The 23,320-nt window shown below is 40.8% G+C and overlaps 1 protein-coding gene across 1 annotated transcript in view; it reads left to right on the top strand.

Moving 5' to 3' along the window:
* esr2b (estrogen receptor 2b) overlaps positions 1–23,116 on the top strand; it is a 63,159-nt gene extending 40,043 nt beyond the window's left edge. The window contains exons 6-10 of the mRNA XM_055057251.1: positions 41–179; positions 15,511–15,644; positions 19,819–20,002; positions 20,840–21,175; positions 22,291–23,116. Coding sequence (XP_054913226.1) covers positions 41–179; positions 15,511–15,644; positions 19,819–20,002; positions 20,840–21,175; positions 22,291–22,408 — 911 coding nt within the window. The 3' untranslated portion in view covers positions 22,409–23,116. The remainder of the gene's footprint in view (positions 1–40; positions 180–15,510; positions 15,645–19,818; positions 20,003–20,839; positions 21,176–22,290) is intronic.
* The last annotated feature ends 204 nt before the right edge of the window (positions 23,117–23,320 follow it).

The following is a 23,320-nucleotide window of genomic DNA, read 5'->3' as shown; positions in this document are numbered from 1 at the left end:
AACTGGTCTTTTATTTTTTACTTTGCATGATTTTCAACAGGCTTCGTGGAGTTAAGTTTAGCAGACCAAATCCACCAGCTAAAGTGCTGCTGGCTGGAGATCCTGATGCTGGGTCTTATGTGGAGGTCTGTGGATCATCCCGGGAAACTCATCTTCTCTCCAGATTTCAAACTCAGCAGGTCAGAAACCTTTCTTCTGCTTGAGCCACATTGCCTGCAAATGCAATCTTTTCTATTGAACATATCACATGACTTGTTTTGTTTCCTGTGTACTGTATATAAAGACTACAGACTGTATATACAATCTAGAAATTAAGCAAATCATAAGACATACATTTGTATGAAATATTATCAAAAAATAGATGGAATGTATTTTTTTTTTCTTTTCTATTTTTAAATGACTGGTTGGAGAGAGATGTACTGGCATAAAAGATGCAACGGGACTCACTTAAGCAATACACTGTAAAACAGTAGTGCCCAAAGTTGGTCCTCTGGTATTCATCATTTTTGTATACTGAAAATATAAACAAGAGATTTAAGTTTTCTAGTGGATGGCAGTGAAATTCTTGACATTTAGTAGCTTTTCATCAAAATTATTTAATAAAAATAAAGAAGCATAACGTGACTTTCCTCTCAGGACTGGTTCTGCTGATGAGTGTGGCTAGAATGGCCTGCACTCTATCTCTGGCACAAGGAGCAAGCAACTCAAAAATACAGGAAGCGAAACAGTTAAGTTCAAGACGTTTTATTACAAAGACAAATCACCTTAGTGGTGACCCAATAAAACAATTATTTTTTCCCAATAAAATACAGGATTCAATAATTACCAGAGCGTTCTGGTAACCAGAGACACAAGTTGGCCCTTGCTCACTATGCTGCTTCTGGTGGAGGCGATCTGTCTGCAGCGAGCTCTTTTTTGCCAACCTTGAGCTATGAAGCATCTTTCAGCCCGATCCAGCAAAAAGGAAGAAACAGCAAAACACCAGCATCCCCACATCAAGACTTTGTTGGAGGACATGTTTCTGCTGGTAATCTCTGATCGAGACGAAGCTCTATTTACCCTAATCCTCTGTACTGGGGGATTAGGGCAGTATGGAGGCATGGGGATTCCGACTGCCCCTCACTCTGTAGCCTGTCCATTTCTGTAGCTTGCAGAATCAGCTAGTCCCATCTTTCTTTTACAATTTATTTTATTTTGAACACTCAGCTGTATGGACTTTCAATTACTGTGCTCCGCCTCCTTAGACAACCACCTTCCATATACTGTGTTTGGGTTGTTAAATGCCAACACAATCTAAATATGCAAAGTAAAACAACAACAACAAAAAACAATCACATTTTTCCCAGTCCAACATTCCCCCACACTTTTACAATGACAGTACCTCGCACTGTTCTTCCAGTCTATATCGAGCAGGAGGTTGTCCTAGGTTCTGCTCTTGCAGAACATCGAGGTCCTAAAATCTCTTTCTGAAAAGGAGCTGAGGGGTAGGCATGACAACATAAAATAGGGGACCTATACTAGTCCCTACCACACTCTCCTTGCTAGCTACCAGCTGGGGTTCCTTCTTTAAACAAGCAATACAAAGTTTCAATGAACATTTTTTCACGTCCTCTCTTCTCTGGCTGCACTTTGTACACCATTTCTCCTACTTGCTTCACTGTAACATGAGGTTCAACTTTCCATCCTGGATGCAATTTACCTTGTCCTATCCCATTTCGGTTTCTCACCCACACCTTCCCACCAGGTGCCAGGCAGGGTTTGCACTTTCCTGTCATATACCTTCTTGTTGTAAAAACCAGCTTTTGTTATGTGCCATTTAGCAATTCATAGGCAAAGGACAGCTCTGCATTATTGTCTTCAACTCATCCTCCCATGTCATGCTGACACTGGAGTTGTCCCATTCCCAATCCCATATCCACTGGTTGCCGTAAGTGTTTTCCAAACACCAAAAATGAAGGGGCATAACCTGTAGAGTCATGGTGTGACAGCTGTCCCTGCTGTCACAGAATAAAAGTAATTGTTTTCTGTTTTTCTTTAATATTACTTTATATATTTGTTTGAATAGTTTAGATTTTTATTTTTAAATTTGTTTTTATTAATTTGACCAATTTAGTTAACTATGTGTAGTGCACCCATTTAGTTATCTTTATTTGTCAGTTTTTTATCATTTTTGTTAAATGCACTAAATTTCTTTTGTTTGAGTTTACCAGTTTCCCAGGGAGCTACAGATGGAATTAAGATGATTTCCAGCTGATGCCCACTGGCGGTCAACTTCTCAGTGGGCCATTCCACCTGCTCACCAGGGGAGGGGGAAATTTGTTTTTTTAGTTTAGTTTCATTATTTCTTTAATGTTTGTTTCTTTTGAAAGTTAGTTCAATTCTAATATTTATTTAATTTAAAGATTTAGTAAATGTTTCTCTGTATTTGTTTGGTTTTTTTTGTGTGTGTGTTTAATTATCTCTTGTTTAGTAGTGGTTTGATCACCCACTATTTAAGTTCTCTTCGTGTCTTGTTAGTTAGGTCAGTTTTTTTGTTTGAGTTCTTTGTGTCACTACCTGAGTTGTAGTTTGTTATGTTGACCTCAGTTTTGGGCCCGATTTATCATTTTCAAATTATTTTTGGATTTTTTGTAATAAATTTATATTTCTTTTGAACTTTACTCAATACTCTCTGGCTGGTTTGTGGGAAATTCTCACACATGGATAGGGTTGTTATAAGCTGGGAACAGTTCAGGTAAATACTCTAGCCACCTATGTTGTCTCTCTGCTCCAACAGACTCCAAGACACTTCTTTTCCCAGAGGGGTGAGGCAGAGTGTTCCTGTTTTTAGAAATACCATAGCACTTACAAAGCTCTTGCATTAAATCAGACTCAAAATTTGGTCCTATGTCTGTATGAAATCTAGCTGGGCAGTATCACGTGTGACAATAGCACCTGAACTGTTGACTGGGCAGTTTGATCTATTGTTGGAACAACCCAAGAACAATGTGTGAACCAATTAATCATGACCAAAATAGACCTACCTTTCTGTGTCAGGATCCATGTTTTCTTTTGTTATGTTCCCTTTTTGTTTTGATGTGGTTTCTGTTTCCCCTTCCTGGATCTTCTGCCATTCCTCCTGGCATCCACCAGATGCCGCCAGGAGGCTGCCCCTGGAGTTTGGCCGTGCCGACCCCGGGGATGCACCTGTGGTTAATCTGGGAGGCGCGGTCGAGGAGTATATAGGAACGGCGGCACGACTCTTCCTCGCCTGAGTGTTTGTTTACCACGGTGAACTCGTCTCCTTGTGGCTCCTGTGAGAGCGATCTGCCCTGATATCGAAGCAAGCGTTCCTCTGCGGAAGCCTCGGACTCCCAGCGACACGTGTCCGGACCTCCAGCTCAAACCCAATTCCACCTGGGATCCCTTCGCCCTGGCCCCCAATCACCCTGTCCGCTCTCCAACCGGTCCTCCATCTCCAGCTCATACCGACCACCATTTCCACCCACCAAGTAAGACCCGTAGACTCTCTCCAGCTGAGAGAAATTACAACGTGGGTGACCGAGAGCTCCTGGCTATTAAGTTGGCCCTAGAAGAATGGCGACACTGGCTGGAGAGAGCAGAACATCCCATCCTGGTTTGGACTGACCATAAAAATCTGTCTTACCTCCAGTCTGCTAAGCGGTCCAATCCGCGCCAGTCTCGTTGGTCGCTGTTTTTCTCCCCTTTTAATCTGTCCATCTCCTACTGCCCAGGTTCCAAGAATGTAAAACCCGACGCACTATCCCGAGTCTATTCCCCCGACGACTCAGAGGAGGCTCCGGCACCTATCCTCCCTTCCAGTTGCACTGTGGGGGTGGTGACCTGGGAGATCGAGGACCTCCTTCGTCAGGCACAACAGGACGAGCCCGCCCCCGCTCACTTTTACCTGTCCTTTTGGTGGGAGTCCATCCACAAAGACGTCAGGGAGTACGTCTTGGCCTGTGCAGTCTGCTCCCGCAACAAATCCTCTAATCGTCATCCAGCCGGTCTCCTTCAGCCACTGGCTATACCCCGTCAACCCTGGTCTCACGTCGCTGTCGACTTTGTCACAGGACTTCCCATCTCTAAAGGTATGACCACCATCTTTACCGTGATCGACCATTTCTCTAAGGCATGTCATCTCATCCCACTCTGTAAACTGCCTACAGCTGCTCAGACTGCTATGCTCTTGGTCAAGCATGTATTTAAACTTCATGGAATCCCTCAAGAGATTCTCTCCGATCGAGGACCTCAGTTTGTCTCACATGTGTTGACAGTTCTGCGCACCTTTGGACGCAAAGGTGTCGCTCACCTCCGGGTACCATCCTCAAACAAATGGACAGACGGAACACATGAATCAGGAGCTGGAAGCAACCCTGCAGTGCCTAACCTCCATCAACCCCACCGACTGGTCCCAGTACCTTCCCTGGGTCGAGTACGCGCATAACAGTCAAGTCTCTGCAGCTACTGGCCTCTCCCCTTTCGAGATCGTACTGGGTTACCAACCGCCTCTCCTGACCTCTGATGAATCTCACATCTCTGTTTCCTCTGTGCAGCACCACATCCGAAGGAGCCGTAAGATTTGGAAGGACACCGTTGATGCACTCACTAACACCACGGCATGAAATAAACGCCTGGCGGACCGCAGGCGGGTTCCTGCTCCTCAGTATGTCGTGGGCCAGAAAGTGTGGTTGTCGACACGGGACATCCCCCTTACGGCGATGTCCAGAAAGTTGTCTCCCAGATTCATTGGTCCTTTTGAAGTGTCATCTGTGATCAGTCCCTCTGCCTTGTGCCTTCGCCTTCCCTGTCCTTACGCATTCACTCTACGTTTCATGTGTCCCAGGTCAAGCAGATCCTGTCAAGTGACCTTTGCCCTCCGGCCACGCCCCCTCCTCCCGCCCGAATTGTTGATGGCCATCCGGCCTTCACGGTCCGCCGGATTGTCGACTCCCGGCGGCGGGGTAGGGGCTATCAATACCTTGTTGACTGGGAGGGTTATGGCCCGGAGGACCGCTCCTGGGTCCTCGTTTATTTTGGATCCTTCCCTTGTTTTGGATTATTGGGCCTCCCAGCCTTCTTCCTCTGCGCGGCCGCCAGGTGGCGTCCGTTGAGGGGGGGGTACTGTCAGGATCCGTGTTTTCTTTCGTTATTTTCCCTTTTTGTTTTGTTGTGGTTTCTGTTTCCCCTTCCTGGATCTTCTGCCATTCCTCCTGGCATCCACCAGATGCCGCCAGGAGGCTGCCCCTGGAGTTTGGCCGTGCTGACCCCGGGGACACACCTATGGTTAATCTGGGAGGCGCAGTCGAGGAGTATATAGGAATGGAGGCACGACTCTTTCTCGCCTGAGTGTTTGTTTACTACGGTGAACTCCTTGTCTCCTTGTGGCTCCTGAACCTGAGATCTCCTCATGGCTCCTGTGAGAGCGGTCTGCCCTGAGATCGGAGCAAGCGATCCTCTGCGGAAGCCTCGGACTCCCAGCGACACGCGTCCGGACCTCCAGCTAGAACCCAATTCCATCTGGGATCCCTTCGCCCTGGCTTCAGCTAGGACTCCGTCCCGGCCCCCAATCACCCTGTCCGCCCTCCGACTGGTCCTCCATCTCCAGCTCATACCGACCACCATTTCCACCCACCAAGTAAGATCAATACAATTCATTCTGGAAAGACTCATCCCAGACCCTCCTGCTAATCTGCTCCTCTCGTTAACAGTAAGACGAACCGAGTACCAGTTCCAGTCCTCACTCCCCATCCCTTTTCCCGATCGCAATAAACACTCATTATATTTCATCCACGTTCCTTCTGGTTGTGTTCACGCATGTGGGTTAACAAACTGAACTCCAACATGACAATATGTAGGTCTACCCAGGAAAAGAAAGTCCAGGCCTATAACCTTGGGGAGGGGGAAGGAGGAGACACATATATGGGGGGCAATGGGGACCTAGGCCCTAACCTGTTTTGCAGGCTACAGCCAATATAGTCCACCTGAAACTAATGCACATTATTTTCCATATTGGAAGAACTGATGAATTCTAGACAAAGTTCTCTCCACTCCTGCATGGGCAGTTGCTAGATGGTACTTCTCTCATACCTCTTTGTGCTTTCTTGAGGGGCATACAACTTGAAAAAGAGTTTCATTAGTTTTACAGTCAGTTATTTTTTGACAAACAACACCATCCCAGAGCACGTGTTTTCTCCACTGTTTCAAAATTTTGCATGTAATGACCAACAAGTCCTTTCTGCACTTTATGCATCAGGTAAAGTTCCCTATCTCACATACCTTTGTACAACATTCAGGTCCATATCTGACTCTTGAGCAGTCTTCTAATCTGGTGTCTGTAGTCCAGGCTCCTGAGGATTTGGAAAAGGTGCTACATTGATTACATAGGCAGTTTGAACCTCTGACGATGGGTCTGCAGAAAATCTGGACAAAGCATATGCATTAATGTTTTCCTTCCCTGCCTGACAAGTGGAGAAATCTCCACTCGTCAGGGACCATGTTCTCTAGGGACATATGTTCTCTAGGGACTAATTAATACGGCGGATGATGCGGAGCCCGGCGCGGGCGCTTCCTTCTCCAATCTTCCCTGAACTAAACCGCAGATCTACAAAACTACTGATGGAAAGCTTATAGTAGAGGATGAGTTTTTAAATTTTCTTGTGGTCAAAATCAAGACTATTGGTGGACCCAATAAGGACTTGCAATAAGGACTTGCATCAAACAAGCACAAGCTTGTCCTCTAGAAAAGTCCTGTTTGAATTGTGTTCCAATTCTAAGCAGTGTACACGGCCTTCAAAGGAAACCAGAAAGCTGCAAATGCCATAAAAAGTTGTTCAAAAGTTCTGAATGAGTGCGGGGAAACTATACCACTTCCTGGATGAGCTGCCACCTGTGACATTCAACAGCCTAGATGTCTCCAACTTACTCAGCAAGATGGAGCGCTTACAGAGTAAGGTTTGTGCCCTAAAGCATACAGGTAAAGTTCCCTATCTCAAGTGAATGTTGAAGAGAAGTTGCGTGAGGTTACTGCTACCATTGACCGCAGAGTTGCAGCAATGGAACGACATTTGCTGCCCAGAGGCGGAGGATCCAGTAGTGTGAATACGCCTGCTTCAGGAATACCCAATGCCAGCGACATGATATTGGCTGTGAATGTCTCTGAGGAGGTGGCGGCATGCACAGATTCTGTTCCAACAAACTATGTTACCGCTGATAAAGCGGCTTTGCCCGTGAATGAGTCCTACTCCGACTATTCCAGGACTATTGACGAGTCTGTAGCAGTGAGTGATAAGCTAAGCTGTGCTGTAGATGAGCCCACCAGTTCACCCACATGGAACTTGGTGGTGAAACAAGGCCAGCGGAAGAGAACAGAGAGCCATCCAGCTCCGCAAAAACTGCAAGCTAAACCTGAGCATAAAAGACCAGCGCCTATTATTGGTACTGGCACTCAAAGCACTATAAAAGTGATAAGAATGAAGCTCTTTGCAACTAGATTTATTCCAGATCTTGATGATTGAGACACTAGCGAACTATCTTAAAGGAAAACTTGGGCGTGACGTTGAGTGCCGGCGTATTGTCACTGGGAACACAAGATATAGTTCTTTTAAAGTCAGTGTGGAGTGTGAAAATGTAGCAGAAGTGTATAACTCAGAGCTGTGGCCAGAGGGTTCAGTAGTGCGCCGCTAATATGAGCCACGGAATAAACCTACAACGTCTAAAGGGCCTGGGGTGACCACTCTCCAGTGATTCCAGAGGGTTCGATGGAACGACTGCAGTGAGTTCTTCATAGACCAATTAATGCGTGTTATTTCTTACAACTGCCGGGGACTGCGTGTCGGTAATATAGCTGGAGATAAAGCACAACATCTGGTTGTGGTTACACTGTTGCAAAAATGTGATGTCCTTTGTTTACAAGAAACCTTTTTATCAAAACAGAACTTGGGAACTTTGAACTGTATTAATGACTGTTTCTGTGGAGCTGGTGAATCTACTGTGGATCTTTCTATGGGTATAGTGAGGAGTCGAGTCGCAGGAGGAGTAACCATTCTATGGCACGAAAAGTTGGATCCAGTTTTAAATGTCATCAGAACCGGTGTTGACTGGTGTATTGCTGTTCATTTGAAAGTTGAAAACAAAGAATTTTACATTATTAATGTTTACACACCATATGAGTGTCCTCAGAATGAAGACATTTATTTGAATAGACTTGCTTTCTTGAACACTTTTATTGATGACCATTGTTTTACCTCTGTGTATGTAGTAGGTGATATGAATGCAGATATATCTGATAAAAATCCTTTATTTTCCAAACATATGCATCAGTTTTGTGAAGATAATAGTTTAATATTGTACAGTCAGCTCCTGCTACCTGCAGAAAGCTTGACATACAACTTCATGGCTTGACCATTGCATAAGCTCTGCTGATGCCCATGCTGTTGTAAAATCAATAGAAATCTTAAACGATTATTCTATGACATATCATGTTCCATTTTCAATGATGCTGGATATTAAAAATCTACCAGAGTTTATACGGGGGGAAAATAGTGCCCCTACAGTTAAACTTAACTGGTCCACACTCTCTAAAGATGACTGATTCACATATCATAGGAAAACTGATCTTCTTTTGAGTAAAATAAGTCTTCCTCTTCAATCTATTATGTGCTCAGATGTTAATTGCAGTGATATTTCTAACTGTATTGACCTCCATACTATGTATGATGGCATTGTGGATGGTTTGTATGCGTGTACAAGACCATAGCTTACATGCAGAAAGACTAATAGCATCAGGCCAGGCTGGAATAAACATGTGTCAGGATACTGTGCAGAAGCTAAACAGGCATATAAGATGTGGGTACAAGCAGGTAAACCAAGAGATGAAGATATCCTAGATTATAAAAAACTCACCAGTGTAAAGTTTAAATATGCCATTTGATACATTTCCAAATCTGAGCAGAATATGAGACCAGACTCCATGTCTGAAAAACTGCTTTGTAATAACACCATTGTCTTTTGTAATGATGTTAGAGCCTTAAACAGGTCTGCTACATTACTTTCCAGCACTATAGAGGGCATATCTGGGGCCCATAATATAGCAGATCTATGGAGACAACTCTATTCTGCCTTATTGAACTGTGTAAAAAGTGAACCCTATGGATTGGGAAAGATTGCTAAGAGTGATGTGGTTATAACAACCGATAGAGAAATCCAGCAGGCTATAGTGAATTTGTGTAAGAATAAGGCAGGTTCTGAAGACATTGCAGCAGAACATTTGAAATATGCTAGCCAAAAAGTGTCTGTGGTGCTTGCAATGTGTTTCTTTGGGTTTATAACCCATGGGCAGTTGCCTGATTCCTTATTATCCGTTACTCTTGTGCCAGCAATTAAGGACAAAACTAGTAAGGTTGGTAGCCTTAATAACTACAGACCAAAGGCTTTAGCTAGTCTGATATCTAAAGTATTAGAGAAAATCTTGCTTGGTCGGCTCAATCAGTTTTTTATTACAACAAATAATCAATTTGGTTTCAAAGCCAAGCTGGGAACTGATTTCTGTATTTATGGCCTGAAAGAAGCTGCAAGAACATATTTAAGAAAAAAATTATCTGTGTTAATTGGGTTTATTGATGCCTCTAAGGCCTTTGATCTTGTCAATCACAATAAGTTATTTGACAAATTAAAATAGAGAGGTGTTCTAGATATTATTTTATGAATTTTTGTATACTGGTACTCTAACCAGAAAAAGCATGTAAAATGGGGCAATAACATCTGCTTCCTTTGGTGTGAGTAACGGTGTGCGGCAGGCGGGCTTCTTTCACCTGGCTTGTTTAACTTGTATATGGATGACTGTCAAAAGAAATAAACCGTTGTAAAACAGGATGTATGATTGGTGATACTTTGGTTAATCACTTTATGTATGCTGATGACCTGGCTGTCCTCTCACCCAGCAGTGCTGGTTTTCAGCAGTTACTAAATATCTGCTCTGATTATGGGTTGAGATTTGATGTGCAGTATAATGATAAAAAAAACTGTTGTACTAGTTTGTGGAACTAAAGATGACAAACAATGTTGTTTCCCTGATTTTTTTCTGTCAGGGCAAAAATTAAATGTTTGTTCCAAAACTAAATATCTGGGTCACTACATCACAGGCCAGCTCTCTGATGATGATGACATCTATCGGCAGTGTCGCGTGTTATATGCCCAGGCAAACGTTTTGGGGAGGAAATTTTATGTGTGCTCTGATAAGATAAAAATAAGCCTGTTTAAAGCTTACTATATATCCTTATATACAGCTCCTTTGTGGTGTAAATTTAAAAAAGCTAGCATGCAGAAGCATAAGGTTGCTTATAATGACTAATTGAGAATTTTGATCAAGAATCCCAGGTTTAGCAGTGGAAGTGTAATGTTCTGTAACGCACATGTCAGAACATTTCAGGCACTTCTGAAATTCTGATATACAAGTTTATATGTCGTTTGGTCAACTCACTGAACAGTCTTATTGTGATGTTTTCACATCCCTCTGTCAGTGCGCTAAGATACCAGTCAGCTCTGTGGAAACATTGGTATACAAGTCGTCTATAAGATTTATATTTTATGTGTTCTTATTATTTTTTTAGTTTTCCCTGTTTTTGTTTTGTATGTTGTGTTGTTGTGACACACAATTGTTGTGAAAAACATGATTCAACAGTGTGACTGAAGTTAAATGCCAATCAGGAAAGTTATGATAATTTTTTAAAGATTGTTTTTATTATCACAGCTTTGTCCTTGCATGAGATCAGTATTTGACCTGTTATAGAATTGTTTTCTTATCAAGGTGTCATGTTCCGTGTTTTTCTGTTGTGTGTATTTGAGTTTTCTGTGTCCTGAGTCTCCTCCTTGTCCTGTCTTCCCCCTTGATTGCTCCCAGGTGTGTCTTGTTCCCGTGATTACCCTCAGTGTATTTAGTCCCTCCTGTGTCCTTTGTTCCTCGTCGGGTCCTTGTCGTATTTTTGTCATTGTCTGCCGTCATTTGTTTGCCGCCTGTAAGACTAGATGGTACTGGTGTGAGCCCTGGCTTCCGCTCAGCCGTGCTGCCTAGCCGCGGACTACGTGTGTTGACTGTATTTTTCTGGACTATTTTGCTATTAAATCACCACCATTCAACTTACCTGGGTCTCTAGCGTCTGCCTCACCACCTCCACCACCACAATTTATGACACAAGGAATGAGAATCTGTTTCAATAACAAGAGACATATTAATCTTTATCTTTAAATTCCTTTATTCAAATGCAAATGCATTTGAAGACCTGTCCCCATGAAGGGAGTCAGGAGAAGACCCCAGAACAACACACATCACCTTGTTATTATAGTCACAGCAAGGAAAAGACCCACCCAAAGACTGATCTTATCTCTATTGCCAGATGGACCACAAGACAATCCTTACCCCCACCTCATGAACTGTCCCTCACCTCTTTGGAGGGGTCGGTTTCATGGCAGGAAAGAGAGCTGTTAAGGATTCCAACAGAAACTTTTAGTTCTTCACCCATAACAAAAGTACCAACAATGCATTCCACACATGACAGTCCCTTAAGACATTTGCCAGGTTAAGCATTTTACCTAGAGTTAGCACAGAACTTCAGCTATTACAGCTAGAAACCAGTGAAGTCTGAAATCTCTTTTGTAACTGAGATATAAACTCATTGGTTCTGCAAACTGCCAGATAGCAACTCCTCTCTGCAATGAGGACCAGGTCAAATCAATCTGCTAGGCAATCAGAGCGTGCATGTACTTTTGATGTGATTGAGATGTCACGCTTGTCTGAACTGAGATTGCAGCGTGAGGAGTGAGCAATGCTTGATATTGCATCTCAAATCAAAACTGTGCAAACAGAAACTCTGCTACAAACTGTGAGCAGACTGTGAGGGAAAGCCAATCAGTACCAAAATGCTATTGAATGTTTGCTTAAACTCAAACTAAGGCATTGAACAACTTCAATGTTGTATTATTGAACTCATACGAGTCTATACACTTGGTATCTGTATAAACTGTACACTTGATATTTGTTGTTTATGGCTTCATTAGTGAAAAAAAGAAAATAAAAATTTATTAGTTAAAAAATACTAATGTCTTTACTCTTATCATGCATGAGTGGTTAAAATTATCTATTTGTTTTTATGTGATTTATAAATTGGGTAGATTTTTTGACTATGAAAACTATGAATAAAACTTTGATAAATAAGCTAATTTATTGGGTTAGAAATGTTAAACTTTACTCTAAAAAGTAATTGTAATTGGTTAAAGGGGCAGAAATGTATTTGGTAATTATTTCACAATGTGTTTATTTTGTATTAATATAAGCAAGCAGTAGATGTGCTTCTGTTTTTTCATTGGAAGTTTTTCTCCAACATGGCAACTATGACCAACCATGCATCAATAAATATGGATGAACTAACATTAAGTTTATTCACTGAGTGAAATCCAGTTGAAAATTGTATTGTGACAATCCCTTTCAAGTGGGAAATTGCACGAGAAAACAAAACCTAATAGAACTTGACCCTCACCTAGTTAAAGAGCACACATTTATCTATTTTTACATTATTGAGTTAAAATAAGTTAAAATAGAATCATTTAAGTTCTTGTTTCAAATTGCATGAACAGGTTTTCTAATCTAGTAGTGAATTTTATTAAATAAAAATTCTGCTTACCGTATTACATTTTGTTTGAAAAAAGCAGTTGACTTCATACCACACAAGAGTCACTTCAATGTAACACACTTCCATTTCACTCATTGTGCAACACATTATACAAAAACATGCCGCCAAGCATTCTGGGAAGTGGTTCCTTTTGAAATGCACAGATTTTCCAGAGATGAGACTGAGGCAGCAAAAGTGCAAAGAACAGAAACTTTTATTATCACTTGCAATTTAGAATGACAGATAAAATCATAGCAAACTCTAGGTGTGTTCTGGGGAGGCCGAAACAATCACAGAATACACCCCAGTTCCTTGGCACACAGGAAGTGGGAGTCGTTTCAAATGCCCAAAACCAAATAAGGACACATAACATAAAAAGAGGTACTCTGAACCAAATAGACAGCCCTGAGGGGGAAGTGTCCTTTACCTAGCTTCCCCCAAAACTACACAGATAAGTTGAGCATCTCATCCCGTTCCCATTGTGGGGATGCGCTATTTATCTCTTCCCTTGCAGGTGGCTGGCCTCGGTCCTCCCTTTTACCTATACAAAGAAGAACTGAACTTATGAGACTATGAGTTACCAGGTGCAGCTGGCTAGGAGAGAGGAGTACACTTATACAACTCAGAATATTTTATACATGTCTAGGTTTAATCTTAAATATTGTAGATAATTAATTTTGTTCCACAGTTCTCATCCCTATATTTTACTTCTTTCAGTTTTTTCAGTGCTAACCTAAAAACTCTAGTTGATTCAAATCTTGGAGGTTTGACAAAATTAAGTTTAACCATGACTTGTGGTTTATCTTTCACAAACTCACACATTTAGGATCAACATCTAAATCTCACAAAATGTATTTGACTTGTAGAAGACACAACTAAATGCGGCTCATAGATTACTGCAAAATGTCTTCACAGATCTGCTGAAAAAAATCCTCCAGCTGCAACTGATCCAGAACCCAGCAGCTTTTGTTTTCAATAAAACCAGGAAAATAAAGCACATCACCCAGTTCTAAAATCCTTCCACTGGCTCCCTGGAGGTCAGAGAATAGACTTTAAAATGCTGTTTTTAGTTTATAGATCACTGAATGGCTTAGCACAATACTTTAAAGATCCCACAATACTTTAAAGATCTACTGTTGTATCAACTTTCCAGATTGATCAGGTCTTCTTGTTCTGGTCTGCTCTGCCTCCCCAGAACCAGAACCAAATATGGAGAATCCACAAAACTGCAAAACAGCTGAAAATAAATACTGGTTTTCTATAAATCAAAGCTAAAAACCCAGCTTAGAGCTGCTTTTGAGCAGCTTGCAGCTGCTCAAAAGCATTTTTCAGTTTTAGTCCGGGGTGCAATTTCTTATACTTCTCTTTTTTCTTTCTCTGATTCTATTGATCTTATCTTTAAAAGATCCATCGATACAGTTAGAAAACTTCTGTGTATCTTTAAAAATCGAAGTATATGTGCATACAAATGTGAGATTTTCTAACCTCCATCCATCCTTGTTCATTCTTCCACAGCTAGCAGCCCCTAAGATCCCAACATAATCTGACCATCTGGGGACTTGATGCAGAATTCCACCGGAATTTATCTTGTCCCCGTCAAGATAAATTCTTATGACCACGTACATGTACTTGGTGTCGCACAGTGAAAAGTGTTCACATCAAACTGTTTTTTATGCGACACTGAGCTGATAAGGTTGAGAGTCAGCGTACCCAGTCATGAGGACACGCAGTGTGACTGCAACTTTGTGTCCCATACTGACAGGTGTGTGGACGCTAACTAAATCATCAAACTTGCTAGTATTCATTATAATTGTACAAGTAATGTAGGCAATTAGTACACATTACTGTGAAATTCCAACCATGCTCGGAAAGTGGACTTCGAGTATGTGAGGCTCACAGAATGCACACAATGTGCTCGAGTGTGTAGGAACCTTAAGTAAGGAGATCCAGACTTTCCTTTCTTCAGTTACTTGGCCCAGCTCCTCCAGAGGAACCCTAGGAGGAGCTGACCTGGGTGTTCCCAGAGAAACATAGAAAACGGGTCAGCAGAGAAACGTAGTCCTTCCAAAGTGGGTTTTCCTCTGGATCTCCTCCTAGTGCCCCAAACACCTCACCAGGGAGGAGGAGACATCCTAACCAGACGCCCAAACCACCTCAACTGACTCCTCTGAATTAAATTTTGCCTTTACTGATTTCTTCTGCTTGTAAAATATGAATAAATATACTATCTTCGTGTGTCGTAAAGATATTGGAATTTGTTTACTTTTCAATCACCTGAATCATAGATCCAGGCGATTGAGAAGTTTTGAATCAATGTTACAAGTTTTGAGAAGAAAGACATGAAGTCCTGCTTTCAAAATGAGAATGTAAACAAAGTTATTGAGAATTTTGAGAATAAATAACATTGAATCCTGTTTTCAGACTCAAATGTGTGCTCTTTGATTATTGCAGGAAAAATCTGCCAAGCGAGCAGAGACTAAGTCTGAATACAAGACGTTTTGAGTACACTCATTACAAGTTTTGAGAAGAAAATCAGAAAATTCTGCTTTCAAAATAAAAATGTAAGCAAAAGTATTGAAAGTTTTGAGAACAAAAGACATTTATCTCACAATTGGTGGGTTGCTGGTTCGATTCACGCTCTGACTGCCACTGTGGTTGTGTTGTTGGGCAAGGTTCCTTGTCTGGTAATGGTGATCAGAGAGACCGGTGACACCAGACATCTGTCGCTACTTCCCAGTGGCTTACCACCATCAATGTGTGAATTACTGAATGTAGAGTAAGGTCTTATGGATTTGATAAAGTGCTATCCGAGTCATTTACCATTTCTTACTCTGTGTCTCTTCAGGGAGGAGGGACAGTGTGTGGAGGGCATTATGGAGATTTTCGACATGCTTCTTGCAGCAACCTCTCGCTTTCGGGAGCTCAAGTTGCAGAGGGAGGAGTATGTCTGCCTCAAGGCCATGATCCTGCTCAACTCCAGTGAGTTTCACCAACACACACAAAAAATATTATGACAACAAATCTGCGCCAAGGTTCCATGAAGATACAAAGTGTGCTTGGTGCTGTGTAATCAGTAAAGCAATTTGTGCTTTAGGTACTTACATAACGTAGATAAGTTTGACTCTCAGCTTTGTTGTTCTTTCTGTCATAATCTTGAATATGGAGGGTTAGTGACAGTCACTACAGCTCTAGTTTACATGCATTAAAAAAAGGCTGAAACACAAAACAAGAAATGAAAACAAAGCTTTTCAGAAAGTCTTGTGCATAAGACTTCCTGTGCATAAGCACAAGACTTTCTGAATAGTCTTGCTGGGGTTGTTTTACCACTAGCATTGTGCTTATGCAGAAGCACAAGACTTTCTCAATAGTATGATTTGAAGAAAAGAAGCGTGAAAAGATCAACTGATCATCATTAGTGAGACTGCCTCTCTAAAAGCAAGACTTTTAGCAGTCTGCTAGTATTGTTCAACAATAGATTGCTTTGGCTATAAATAACTATTAATATGTTCAAAAGGCAATTACTGACATAGTTAATGTTAAAAGAAATTATCACGGAGGGGAACCACCTGATTATTGGGAAATAGTAGCCAAACAACTTTCAGGTTCTTTCAGGTATTGTTTTATGAAAAACTGCATGGTAAAATGTGGTATGAACATTGAATGAAAAAGGAAACTTGTGATTTGATGTACTCAAATAGCGAGCTCGGCACACAAGTACAGAACAAACAACTTCTCTTAAAAATATGAAAAATTTTAAACAAAATACTTCAAATTCCAGCAAAAAAACTTTAACCAGGAATCTCACGTAGTTAGGTGAGTAACAGCACAGCTAAACTACCAAGGACAATGAAAAGATTAAGAAATACACCGTGGAGGAAAAAATTATAAAAAGGAACCAATCAAGATAAACTGAAACCAATAACAAACAATGCAATAATATCACAGTTCAATAGGCATGATTAGCTCTGAAAGCTAACAAAAAATATATATTTTTGTTTTTGGTGTTCAAACAACCTATTCACAGTGCAAAACATAATGGAAAATGAGATATTCTGTTAATAATATGATTTGCTAAACTAGATTTTTGAAAGAATATTTTATTTTCCCTCCCCATTTGGAAACAAAGAAAATGGTGGCTGTGGCATTATTTAATCACCACAAGGAACAACAGTTATAAAACAAAGGTGGCAGGAGTGGGTCACTGGCTCAAGCCACTCTCCATCTCTGCCTTTATGTTCTTGAGCAAGATACTTCACCTCCTTGTCTGCTGGTAGGGGTCAGGCTACTTTCCAGTAACTTGCCACTATCAGTGTGTGAATGACTGAACATAGTGTGAGGAGCTATGATGTACTCTGGATGTCATAAAGTATTATACAAGTACAGATCATGTACCATATGGCATACCAAATTACAATATTGCTGAATAAAGTCAGTATTTTAAGGAGTAGTGGCTTATTTGTTGGCTGCAGCACTATTTTGCTGCAATCACCACAAGTCATGGTTAGGTTTTGGTAAACACCCATGCAGAGAGCTTTTTTTCTACTCATTTGTACGAATATATGGTTGAAATGACTTGCCAGTAATGGGGTGCAGTGGTTTCCTGTGGTCACAACACCCCTTCTTCCTGCCCCTCCTCCTGAGCAGCATACATATGATACAGGCTTCATGGAGCTGACCGACCCTTTCGAGCACAGTTTTCTCGTCCCGAAAGAACACACCACTCTGCCAGTGTCTGCTCTCTATTGATTCTGCTCTACTGCAGCTTGGCTGATCTTCCAAAAGAGAACCAATTGTGCAAGAGATATTGTAAAAGGTGGAGAAAAAAATCCAGCGGTAAAGGGAATGATGAATTTAGATAAGAAGAAAGTTGTGTCTCTCCTCTTTCATGTGTCCTCTGTACTTGTTATAGGTGCACAGGTTTATTTATAGCTTATCCTCTCATCCATTTTCTAGTTTTTTTATCCAGAGTGTTTGTTACAATCTTTGGGTTTGTTGATGAGCCAGATGATCAGGTTGAAGGATCTGTAGAAATATGCCAACCTCAAATTTCATGAGGCTTCAATAAAGGTGTTATTTTCTAGTATCTGGCGTTGTAATTCACACTTTTTATTAGTCACTCCGAGGAGGTGCCTCAGATTCCAAGGTCCACCCAGGCATTTTGCACAAGTGAATGGTTGTCACAGCAGATTAAAGGATTTCTCAAACATGAATAATAATTAGGTAAATAAATTAATTAATTAAAACAATTTTAGTTCATTTAGAAAATGAACTAAAATTTTGCTGAAAAGTAACAGTCAGAATTCATTGTGTTTAATACAATTCTTTATCCAGTCAGAAGTTTTGTTTATGCAATTTGTGAAAATGTGAAAATGTGAAAATATTCTATAGTAAATTAAATACTCATTTTATCTTTCCATTGTGAGTGAAAAAAATAAAGAAATGTGTGCTCTTTAACTAAGTCAGGGTAGTTTTTTGTATTTTATATTGTGAAAGAATTATTTGGTTCAAATTGCAGTCTTAACTTAAAACTCAAAATTCAAGATTAATGGACTTGAAAAACAATGTTTGAATATGTCTCTTGTTGTTAAATCAACTTTATGAACTTTAATTTCTGAGTTAAAAACCAATGCAATTTTCCTCAAGTCTTAAATTGCATTGTCAAGGCAGCAGGTGGACTTTCATTTTTAAATTAAACCACCTTCAAATGTTTTAAAGTGCGGGAAAACTGCTCCAGTTTTTCCACTTTGGAAAAACACTTAGTTTTGGATGTACTTGAACATCTGCAGGCTCTTGCTAGGAATTCCAATGAGAAGAGTAGAAAACAATGGCATGGGCCAGTTTTGCAGTATCTGAGAGGGAGAAAATGGGACAGAGTTTGGAAATGTTTCTTAGCTGATAGAAGCAGGTTTTGCAGAGATGCTTGATATGAGATCAAAAAGTGAGCTAGTGATCCATTTTTCCACCAAGATTTGTGACTGCTAATGAAAGAGGATTACTGGAACCATCCATCCATCCATCTTCTGCCGCTTATCCGAGCTTAAGAAGGGAGGCCCAGGCTTCCCTCTCCCCAGACACTTCCTCCAGCTCCTCCGGGGGAATCCCGAGGCGTTCCCAAGCCAGCCGAGAGACGTAGTCCTTCCAGCGTGTCCTGGGTTTTCCCCAGGGCCTCCTCCCGGTGGGACGTGCCCGAAACACCTCACCAGGGAGGCGTCCAGGAACCAGAGAAGGAAAAGTTGTTTATGGATGATGAGATGTCCCCACTAGAATGGCTTCAGTTTTGGAGTTGTTGAGTTGTCTATAACCTTATCTTCTCTAGACCAGATGAGGATGAGGATGCTTTATACTTTATCTACCCTGGTTGCAGCAGTGGCATTCACATAAAGCTGCGTGTCATCAGAAGTAGTGAATGGACAAATTTTGACCGTTGATGACTTAACCAAGAGGAAGGAGGTAAAGAATAAAGAGGTTGGAACCCTGAGGACTGAACCCTGAGGAACACTGAGGATGACTGTGATTGGATTTGATGTGGACTAACTCATGGAAATTAATTTCATCTGGTTTGGGAGGTAAGCCTTACCCAAAGGAGGCTGGGTAAGGCTCATAGGTGGAGGGTTTCATCTTTCTCATTCTGTTTTGCACTTCTTCTGATGAAAATGGGGGTTGGGGGTGAGAGACCAGAAATAACTATTGTCAAACAGGTCTAGAGCTAACATGTCTAGATCTAAATGTGAGGAAATTAAACACTTTGTGAGTCTGGTCTCTCTTTTGTTTGTGTGTGTTGCTTTGATGTATGCACACACAAATATGAAGCGAGAGATGTCCACAATGATCAATTCTATCAAGGTGACCATGATATTAACTTGTACTTACTTATGTTTTTCTATGTTTTAAGATCAACTGTGTATGCCCCAAAGTGGGCAATTAAAAATGCAGAGTAATTGAGACAAGACAAGCTGCCATCAGTGCCGTCAGCACTGATGGCAGTATTTAGCATGCTAAAGTCAGTAAATCTTTGACAATATTGTAGGTTTTATGAGTTTGACTTCGGGTGGAATTTACTGGAATAGGGCTGTCCTTGTTGTTTTAACTCAACAAGGACAGTGTTGTTGAGTTAAAATGTATGTAAAATATGTTTTGTCTTTTTTTTCTTCAGATCTATATACAAACTCTCCACAGACTACGGAGGAACTAGAGAGCAGGAACAAGCTGCTGCGCCTTCTGGACTCAGTCATTGATGCTTTGGTTTGGGCCATTTCCAAACTGGGCCTGTCCACGCAGCAGCAAACTCTTCGCCTTGGCCACCTCACCATGCTGCTCTCCCACATTCGTCATGTCAGGTGCACACGTCTGAAAATGACATAATGTAAAAGCATCAATATATATGTCAGAATCTCTCACTCATTGAACTTCCCATTCTGTCAAATTCCAACCACAATCCTTAGTGTATATCACTGAGATTTATGGAACAGACCAACTTAAAATTGTGCTCAATTGGACTTTTTTCACAAATAGTGTGCTATCTCTTTGTACCCATTTATTGTGATGATATCTTAAGATAGCATGTTGTAATCCCAATCAGATTTCTGCTATTTCTTTCCCCTGTTGTCAAGCTCAGCACAGTAGAATGCATTCTACCATCCCATTTCCTCAAAGATTAGAGTGGGAGTTGGTTGCTTTTCAAGTATAACTGCTACAAAGCATTTTAATGTTGTAATTAATTTCTCCAATTTGTGAAATTGTACAAATTTCCCCACTCACTTTTTAGTGAGAGGGGAAATGTGTGATCTGATGTCTAACTTGGTTTCTAAGTTTAACATCAAAATGTTTCACTTACTGGTTTATGAGATTGACTTTGGGTGGAATTTATTTGGTATCACTTTGGTAACTAATATCATCACACTAATTTTAGTGTTGGTGTATTTGGGAACACTAGCAATCAACCATTATCATAAACACTGCAGATAGGTCAGGCAAATGGTTATGGAGAAGTTCAAAACAGGTTTAGGTTCTAAAACAATGATCAGACTTTGAACACTTCTCGTGTAATTCGTAACACAGATTTCCATTACAATACACTGAAATACATCAAATGAAGCATGAGACAGTCTCTTTTGAGTTTCAGAGAAGACATAGTGAACATGGCTTTTTCAGTTCTTTGCCTTCTCTCTCCACAGCAACAAAGGCATAGACCACTTGTCGACTATGAAGAAAAAGAATGTGGTTCTGGTGTACAACCTTCTTCTGGAAATGCTGGACGCCAACACATCCAGCAGCAGCAGTCAAACTGCTGTGTCCTCGCCGACCTCTGAGACCTACTGTGACCACCCACCCCCTCCGTTTTACCTGCTGGCTGATTTAAATCAGACCTTCACCACCAGTTCCTGTACTGATAATTCTATGGTGCCTCCAGAGGAACCAGTTGAAGACCATATGATGCTTAGACACATGCAGTCTCAAGACCTCCTGTCCTCTCCTCCATCTATAATAGGATTTGAAATGAAAAGTGAGGAGTAAGTTTCAGAAGTCTCGCACTCGTATCGTTAACATTAATGTAATGTACTTTCACATCACTAACATGACATGTGGGATATGCATCAATATTTTTTACATATTCTAGCCATGGCGACTGTGGTAGGAGTTTGTCTTGTAACTGGGTGGATTTCTGATTTGAGCCCCCAAAGTATTCTTGTGAGAGGCACTTCACCCTTCTTACCAGCTGGTGGTGATAAGGGGGCCAAGGGTAGCTGTGATATAATGTAGCTAAGTGTATGACTGACTGAATGTAGTGTCTTCACACTACAACCAGATCCTATCAGATTTTCTGGCGCTGTACAAGTACAAGCTGTTTTTTATACCTTAAAGAGGTAGTACTATGCATAATTGATTGTTTCAGCTTTTTCTTTGTAATTATCAAGAACACACTTGGATGTTCTGTTATATAATTTCAGCCTTAATAATTTTATATATGTTTGAGAAATCCTTCAATCTCTTGTGGCAAGAGAAATCTGTACAAAACGCTTGGAGGAACTGAGCACTGGTTTCAAGGACAAACATCCGCTTTAGACCTGCAGTTTCCAAGGTTGTTACTTCCTACTTTCCATCCCTCTGTCTTCCCCCACTCTCAGCTCCTCAGACTAGCCAGCAGCAATTAGCAAATGCCTGATGGAATAGCGTTCATTATACTTCTCCATGCAACACTAGTAAAAAAATTGTTAAAGAGGAGCAGAAAATTCTGACTGAGACTGTGACCCAATTTAAATATGTAAAGTCAAATTCATTTAAAGTCATATTTGATATGTAGGGCATTTTTATAACAATTGAAAGTAACATAACTACTACTAGTTACTACTACTAGTGGCTGGAAAACACATAGTACTCCCTCTTTAAGAACTTTGAATTTGGACCTTTTTTGCCAAATGGTATGTAGTCCTTAAGATCCAAACTTTCTTTAAAAACCTCCATAATTTGGCCTCATAATTGCTTCTACTACTAGCTGTCTCTGATGCTCCTGCATGTGTCGTCATGTTTTCGCTTGTTGCTTTTCCATTTTTGAGATAAGCTTTGGGTGAGTATCCTCGGTTTTAATGGTCAGACCTATAAGTGACCACATATGCTTCTCCCACAGCAACACCACTCCTGAACACTGGTCTATGGATGAAAGGGATGCCAGTTCTTCAGTGGAGCCACCTGGTTACATAATCACTGATCAAGTTGTAATGGAAACCACCTTGGAAGATGATTAAAAGATCGGAAAAAGAAAACTGACTTTAAAAAGAAGCAAACACAAAAAAGCACCAGGTGTTGTAAAATTTTGTTTTTCTTTTTTTTTTTTTTAGATCTTTCTGGTCATTTTGATTGCACCAGGCTTCGTCTGTGTAAGTATTTTTTGTGATTGTGCACTATGTCAAGTGTTCATGAAAATGTCCTCGAACTTCTACCCAGCAGTTCAATGTGCAGTACTGGTATCCTTTCTCTTTATCTTGATGTAATATTCAGAACAAGTCATATCCTAACATCTCGTCTTATATCTAAAGGTGCAAGTAGACTACACAGCTAACACCCACAGATTCCATGAGGACTGTTATTCTGAGGAAAAGGCACTGTTTTTGTTGCTCTACAGTGAAAATTTCCTTTTGCACTAATGCTATACTTTGTGTACTTTGGTGTCTCATTGGTGCCTGTTCATTAAGTGTTTTTCTACTTTTGTGCAAGTTGTCAGTGGAGCAAGACTATGCTGTGTGACCTTTTACCAAAGTGACTGTTAAAGATTTCACTGTTTGCTTGCTTCACCTAAGGCTGAATTTATAGTATTAAAGTTTATGTTTGAAGCCACAGCTTAAAATGAAATCCAAAAACCGTTAACCACAAGCTATAATCATTCCAAGAAACTTAGAATGTGTGGACTTAGAAAGTATGGACTTTGACACTGCAGCATTAAAAAATTAAAGTTGACAGCTTTTTCTGTTTCTGAATGATTTGGCTAGAAATTATCTACTGCCAAGAGGCACTCAAAGGATTCTTCAACATGAGAAAAACCTAGCAAGAAAAGATCTACCCTGTGCATATAGTGCACAATATTGTTCTTAATGCAGAACAAGAGTGTGAATTTCACATATGATTCCAAGAAACAAACTCTAGGGCAGGAGAAAGCAACA

The sequence above is a fragment of the Poeciliopsis prolifica genome, unplaced genomic scaffold, assembly GCF_027474105.1.
Source record: "Poeciliopsis prolifica strain line A6 unplaced genomic scaffold, Auburn_PproV2 SCAFFOLD047, whole genome shotgun sequence".
NCBI lineage: Eukaryota > Metazoa > Chordata > Actinopteri > Cyprinodontiformes > Poeciliidae > Poeciliopsis > Poeciliopsis prolifica.
The sequence above is the reverse complement of the archived record's forward strand: the minus strand, read 5'-3'. Positions and strand labels throughout refer to the sequence as shown.